A 7,840-nucleotide genomic window follows, 5' to 3' on the forward strand; every position below is an offset into this window, starting at 1 on the left:
CAAGAACTTGCTGTTTGAAGGTCAACCACTTCTTCTCAGTCCATATCTCACTGTTAATACGTATTGTGTTTCTGGATTTACAAAACAGAAGACTGGTGCTTGTACCTGAAAAATCATGTGCAACTTCAGAAGCATCCGGAAAGTACTACAGTACTTGAAATTTTTAATCTATTTASTCATCGAGAACTTCTTCTGTATATTTCCTCTATGCAAAAAAAAATCCTTTGCTGGTGAAATTGTACTTATTACTGGCTCTGCAAATGGGATTGGAAAGCAGGTTGCCTTAAAAYTGGCTCCTTTGGGAGTAACTTTGGTTCTTTGGGACATCGATGATGAAGGTAACAAAGAAACAAGCAGATTAGCCCAACAGAAGGGAGCCGGCCGGGTCTTTGTCTACCATTGTGACTGCAGCAACAGGCAGGATGTCTACGAACAGGCAGAHAAGGTAAGATCTGGATTCTTGCTTCTCTTTAATAGAATATCTAACTGAATTTATTGGGTTTTTTTTTTTAGAAATCATGCTATTCCCTATAGAGAAGTAATCATGTAGGGCAATGTCTCTCTCTTTCTGGCAAGTGGTTTCTAGACTGAATTTCCACTAAGGTTGCAATAAAGTATCTGGGTTTAGTATTTTCCAGTCTTCACTGTGAGACAGTAATGTTTAGATTAAGAATATGATAAAACATGCAGCAGAGATTAATTCCATTTATTACCTTATTCAGGCTTTAAAATTTCTTTCAGATATCAATACTTTTTTAAAAGAACTATCAGTCGACATTGTAAAAGGGAGGTTCTTCCCTTGGCCTRTTTGTTTAGAAAACTGTAGTGCTTTAAGTTTGATGTGGGGTGTAATGTTCTCAGAAATGTCATTAGGATGTGGCTGATCCCCAGTCAAAATGATGATTCATTTTTTGATCAATTTTTGATCTGGAAAATATGGTAGAGAAAAGCTGCATTATTAATGAAACTCTTCAACTCTTCTGACCTTTGCCTTCTGAACTGTTAGTACTTATTATTATTATTGCTATTATTGTCAGAGTTCAGAAATTAGACATTGAAGTCACATTAATTTTTGCTTTTCCTTAAACTGCCTGAAAATACTTCCCAGTATAACTTCACTTATAATCCGCTTAGCCACTCTGCCCCTTTATCCAAATGAAAACTTCTGTTAATTCTTGATGTATGTGCTTATATATACATGACTCTCAAGTCACTTAAGAATATCTTTGATATCTGTCTGAAGGCATACATCAGAGAAATCAGCTAAAATATTTTATGACATGAATGTTGATAGATTGTTTCAGAACAGTCTTGAAATGTAACATTGGTTTTCTATGAATTGTAAGTGGAAAGGGGGGTTGGGAGGGATCGGCTCTTCATTTGGTGGTTGTTGCTTTTAATTTTAACCAAGTCAGATTAAGCCTTTCTGACCAAGGTTATGAAATTTTAAAATAATGTTTCTGAGGAAAAGTACTTCCAATGGGTAAGTTGGATTCAGGATCTGTATCTGGAACTGSAATTCCCACACTCACAATCAGCAAGGAATTATTTTACCCATAYTCGTAAGTAGCACATGGGGCACAGCTCYCTAACACTGCACAGAAAAATATTCCACTCGGGGCCATTGGTGYGAGGTGTTGAGCACCACAGGCGATATCCTGGTATTCCTTGGGCTGTGGTAATGAGGATATATTTATGGTACCACAATATTATGTCTGCAGAGATGGGCAGGGTGTTGAGTCCTGTGCTGACACAATACACAGTGTTCGAGGAGTATGATCCTTGCCAGGGACTTGGTCAGTACAGATGGTGCATTCCTCTCACCTGTGCGAGACATTGATAATCACTGTGAAAATTATGGGCCAGTGCTGTAATTTCAGCAATCTTAATATCCGTCATCACTTTATAGTGAGGTGAAATTTCTGTCTGAGCAACTTGTGGGCATTAGTTCATATATGACATTTGATCTTTATTTGAAATGATACCATAAATCAAACAGCATTTCTTCTTGAAATTTCTTTTTGCAAATAGGAAAAAAAAAAAAAAAAAACCTCTTATGTTAGAGTTTAGCAAGATCAGATATATTTTTAAATAATGTTTTTAATTGGCATTAAATCCCTATTCCCATAGATACTTTCTGCTTCTTGCAAAGACACCCATCAAAATCATAGTAACTTAAGCTTATGTAGTTAATTTCTTTGTTGGACTTCMTTGTCCATACTAAATATTTTGTAATTGTTTGCTCTTATTTTAGCAGAATCTCAAAAGGTTTATTTTGTGACCTYCAGTAATTTTCTGTCTTCAAACACATGGACCAAATCAGCCACCAGACTSCAGYCTGCAGAAYTTGCCATGCCCACATCAGCAAACACTCTGCTGAAGTGCCCAGACTGAYGTGCTCATAGAAACTTAAGGAGCAGTTGAAAATGTGAAAATTACTGTTAAGGTGTCAAATTATTAACAACACCACCATATTCATCGATAATTGCATGTATTGATCAGCCCTGGTGGAGACAGAAATTTTCTTAAATGCAGAAATTTTCAACAATGGGCCTCCACTACTCTTGGAAATACCTGCAAATTTTTGATTGGCAATATAAAAAGTCTTGATCTTTGACCCAGAAGAGAAAGCAATAGCAAGAAAATTAAATTTATTTATTTATTTTGTATACTCATTGCAGAAAACCCKAGGTATTTTCCCATAATGTAGGTTTTCTTTCTAGGAGAAAAAAAAAAAAAAAAGAGACCATTGAAGCCCCCAAATAAGAGGYTTTAGAACAAACTGGTCAAGTGAACAGCAATTCATTTTCAGGAACAAGTGGTGTCCACCTGGGAATTCTGAAGGAAGTCAGACAAGATCTGATGGGCCAGAAGCACAGGTTGTGTGTTTTGTTATAATAGACAATCAAGGAACAAAGCATAGGAAATAAGCCAAAGGGCACTTGAGAGGACACAAACTACAGGCCTTACAGAAAACTGGTGAAAATTACATTAGCAATAGAATTAATGGACCCTASAAAAACACATAACGTAGAACAATCAGCTTGACTTTTTCTGTCTGGAAGCCAAGCTTGACACATTTTGTGGCAGTGAGTAAACAGGACAAATTATATCATGCTGAATAAAATGCTGCCATTGATGAAAATAGATTGCCATGTGAAAAAAAAAAGAGGATCATCATAGGGACTGACAGCAGTTAAAAGAGCGTGGAGAAAGTACAGATGTATTCCACAAAGGAAGAATTGAGTATTCCTGCCATACCAAGCAGTGTTTAGATTTGCATTAATTTATGCAGGTGGAAAAGTGTTGGTATGAGAGCTCTATTTGTCTGTGAGAAGGACTAAACCTGACACAGCTGGAGAAATATCAAACAAATCTTCACTGGACACTAAGCTTCACTGATAGAGTCAAAGAAAGGTCAAATGTTGGGGCATCAGATCCAAACACCTGTTTCCAAATTGCCAAACATCAGCACGTGGGATTTCTTTGTTTTAGTAATCATACTGTAATTTTGGAGACCGCCCCCCCCCCCCCAGATAACCATCCACCTTCAGCAGAGAAATCTGTGAGACTGATTTTTCATACTATAAGTAAACTTTGTTCATCTACTTTGATAAAAATCCAACTCATGGGACAAGATCTTTGGGAGAAAAAAAACCCAAATGGAGCTAATTAATATTYTGTCTATCTGTCTATCTATCTACCTATCCACCTATCTACCTATTTAATGGTAGATGCTTTTGTACTTAAAGGATTGGTATCCCCCAGTTATCTGTGCTGAATTTTTTCCAGTTCAATAAAAATTACATGGAAAAGGGGTTAAAAAGACTTAGCAGAGCATTGCAGGTTCTAACAGTATAAAAAAATAGGGGATGAGAAGTATTCTAGATTGAAGTTAAAACTTGCTTACAGAGCACACTAAAGCTTTGGAACTTACAACCTTATATTTTTGTGGAAGATCTTCTGGAGTTTGGAGAGCAATTAGACAAACTCATGGAGGGGGACAGGGTAGAGAATTATTGGGATATATTAAATTAAATTATATAATTACATTTTACCTCTCAAAAAATCCCAAGTTGCAGCATGTGAAAAGTTAAATACACCAGAGACCTTAGAGCCTGGGTCCCTTTTTCATTGCTTTCTACCATGAGACAAGGGCTAGGGAGCTTAGATGGACCTTTGATCTGATGGAATACCACAGTTCTTACATACTTATTTTTTTCATATATACCAATTACTGCAAATGTTACTAAACATTTTCATAAATGAAGCACCAGAGGMAAGGGTAGTTTCTAAAGCTTTCTGTTCACCCTTTCTTTTATTCAGGTTAGAAAAGAAGTTGGAGATGTTACTATTCTAATCAATAATGCTGGCATACTGACTGGGAAAAAGTTCTGTGACCTTACAGACGAAGATTTTGAAAAGACCTTCAGAATCAACTTCTTCTCTCAAGTCTGGGTAAAGTTTTTGTGGTTTTTGACTACTGAGTGACCAAAAGGTACAGACAAGTATTWTGGTGTGAAAATCACAATGGTGGCATCTACCTTAAAAACTCAGCTTGGAATACAGATGTGAAGTATCTTGATTGGGGGAATATATGTTTTTGTAATCAGCCTGTAAKTGGAGACACCCACACTGACAGTCTCCCCAATATGTTTCAGTAATGTTAACACAAACCTGGCTGAGCACTCTGGTAAATCAAAGTTTATACAATTGTATCATGAAGTACACTCTACCTGTAGCAGCTGTGGTTGAAGGTAATRCTGACCTGATGGCACGTGACTTCGATGCTCCTGATGTTTGTTGGCATCAGAAGGCTTTGACTAAGAGAATTGTAGCATTCAAAGAGACACAACCATGGTTTACTGGCAGACTTGGCAGTGTTACATTTCGAGATGGACTCAATGATCTTAAAGGTCTTTTCCAGCCTAAATGATTCAATRGTTTCATGCTGCACATGTTGGTGTCAGTCTTCAGGCTGTGCTCACATTCCTACTCAACATCTGCTAAAATATATAGAAAGCTATTCAAGCTAGTAAGAATTTGTTTTGCTTTCTTACCTCTAAAAGAAGTTGCAGTTATTTAGTGTYGCAGCTGAATTTAGGAGTTTGGGGATTTTTGTTGGTATTACCATTGCCCCTTCTTGCACACTTTGTTTATATGCCTCAGTGAATAGTCTGCATACRGGGATAATATGGGACTGCAACTCCTTTGTTAAAAGGCAATTCTMAATGGAAAATCAATAAGATAGAAGTCCTCTAAGCATTCCCCAAACACACTGCATCATTCTTCCAAATACTTAAGAAAAACAGACGGGAGAGGTGTTTGCCCTGACAGGTCTGAAGAAGCACAGGACAGGGGCATAGTGATATACAAGGCACTCACATCTGGAGTCAAATCAGCTATTGAAAAAAAAATTGTAACTGCTCCTGTCTCTTTTTTCTTTTCTCCCCCTTCATAAAACACTAGCATCCTTCCCAATTAGTATCACCCACAGCAGTGTTCTKGAGTACTGGAATTGTCAGTCATTTCAGTTTGTAACAAAAAGGGCCCACASACAACTGAACTCCCCTCRATGTGTTGACTTCTGGCTCCCTCTTGTGTACCAAACGTTTGACAATAGTCTCAAATATTCAAATTGAGGGGAACCAGGAAACAGAAAATACAAACCTTGCTGCTTTTATTAAGATCATTATAATACTGTTAGATCTTCAGATAGAAGGCATTCATTCTAGAAAACACTGTCTCTCATTTAAAATTTGACACAGAGATAAAAGGTCAGTGGGGCTTCTTGTATATCRAAGGCCCAGAAAGCAAATCAGCTTGTATAGCCTAATTTTGAATGCAACATTTTGTTCGTGCCTATTTATAAAGGGGAATTTTAATGAAATTAAAATTTCTTTAAATTTTTTTCTATATTTTTTTCTATATATTTCTATTCTTTTAGACTTGCAAGGCCTTTCTTCCAGCCATGGTAGCCTGTAACCGTGGCCACCTGGTTAGCACAGCCAGCACAGCTGGAATCCTGGGATTCTACAGGATGTCAGGTTAGTATTGCCAACTGCCATTACAAATTAGATCTATGTACTAATCACTTTTCTCAAAGACSTCACAAATGCTTGGCTTAAGCAGCRTGTACTGASAAGAACCTGTGGATGCCAAAGGTGATGCTGTACTGAGGTGTGATGRTGTCACTTYGCCTGARTGGCACAGGGAGCTCTCTGCAGATTTTACTGTCTGATTACAGACTGCCTTTSTCCACATGAGAAGGACAACACAGCTTGTACATGTGCACTGGGAGAGAGCCCTGCATACAGGCTGTCTAACGCTTTCTCATGTCAGGATTTCTGCAGATGAATCTTCAGACACCTGAGACCCACACGTGGGTTATACCTGGAGCTATACATTTAGTCGGACAATGGTTTTCAGATGCAGAAAGAATTTGGGCATAGTTTTCAGTAAAATTAGTTTGAATTAAGTGTGGTTTAAGCAATTTCACAGCTCAGTATTCTCAGCTGTTTCCCTCACGAGAGCAGTGTGCTCCAGTCCTGCCTRTKWCATCAGTCTGTGTCTGCTGCCCAGTCTCTCCTCAAGMCTCCCTTACATGCTGATTGTATCTCTGAGGTCACCCTAAGGGAATTTGAMCTTCATTGTAATAAGTGTCTCTTATGTCTTTGGYTGATTGATGCTAGCAGTACTGTKGTGTTTATTTGYCACCTGTTATCGAGTGATCATATTTGGTATTGAWAATACAGGTCACACTCAGCTGTYATCATATAACGGTAAGGCTGATGGGAGAGGAGCTGCCCATCCATCCATTWTAACCTTTTACACCTTAGATATGTAYTTTTAGGCTGTGTGGTTCCATCATTCACTGTGGGTGAACTCCTGAGGAATAGCAAACTACCTGTGATGCCAGTCTTTGACATCAGTCTTTTAGCATAATTGGATTTCATTGCATCTAATAGATATTATCACATACATTTGAAAAAGCCTAGGAAACCACACCTGAAGCACTATATTAAAATAGTTTCTTACAGCTGGAAAATTGTAGAGTGATTTGTGTTGGAAGCAATCTCTGAACATCACTTGGTCCATATCACCAAATAAAAACAGGCCCAGCTTAGATCAGGTTGCACAGGGCTCTGTGAGGGCAGATTGTCTCCAAGTATGGAGTTCCATACATTCATCCAACAATAAAAGTCGGAGAAGACTGAGTCTTCCTGGGCAATCAAAATCATATTTTAGCTGCAGGGCAAATCAGAAGTAATAATCGAAGCAGCATTTATAGAGTATTTACATTTTACCACTAGAAATAGTTCTTTCTGAAATKKAACSTGTGAAATTAAAATYRAAGRCATTGTGAASTGAAAGAATGCCTGGTTTGTATCAGAGTATCTGSAAAYGTACAGAAAATGCTGAACAAACTCATCTTCCTAMATCTCTCTGTACTGCATTGAAAAAAATTCCTCTGAAAAGGATTAATCTTATCCTTAGGCAACTGTGCATCATTCATGGGAAGAGCCATTCATCTCCAGATTCAGCATCACCAATGTTCTTAAAATACTAATTACATGTCAGCTAATGATAGAACTAACTAGTATTATGGCTTAAATTTTATAACAAGGAATACTATTCTCTATATAGCTTTTACTCTGGTGCTTTTGACATTTTGGATATTTCYTCTTTCTTCACTTCTCAGATTATTCTGCAAGTAAGAGTGCAATCATTGGAATGATGGAAACCATCAATTCAGAACTGTATCATGCAGGAAAACGTGGCATTAAAACCACAATCGTTTGCCCTTATTTTATTAGTACTCGGTTAAGTAGAGGCTTCA

General features: G+C 37.6%; 1 protein-coding gene across 1 annotated transcript in view; it reads left to right on the forward strand.

Annotated features, from left to right (window-relative positions):
* The first annotated feature begins 6 nt into the window (after positions 1 to 6).
* The window catches only part of LOC130579987 (epidermal retinol dehydrogenase 2-like), a 9,209-nt gene continuing 1,375 nt past the window's right edge, over positions 7 to 7,840 (forward strand). Inside the window, exons 1-4 of the mRNA XM_057377209.1 lie at positions 7 to 445; positions 4,327 to 4,458; positions 5,948 to 6,047; positions 7,703 to 7,840. The exon at positions 7,703 to 7,840 is cut by the window's right edge and continues 3 nt beyond it. Of these exons, the coding sequence (XP_057233192.1) occupies positions 116 to 445; positions 4,327 to 4,458; positions 5,948 to 6,047; positions 7,703 to 7,840 (700 nt within the window). The 5' untranslated portion in view covers positions 7 to 115. The remainder of the gene's footprint in view (positions 446 to 4,326; positions 4,459 to 5,947; positions 6,048 to 7,702) is intronic.

Source organism: Malurus melanocephalus, unplaced genomic scaffold, assembly GCF_030028575.1.
Source record: "Malurus melanocephalus ecotype Western Australia unplaced genomic scaffold, MMel_1.1 scaffold_306, whole genome shotgun sequence".
NCBI lineage: Eukaryota > Metazoa > Chordata > Aves > Passeriformes > Maluridae > Malurus > Malurus melanocephalus.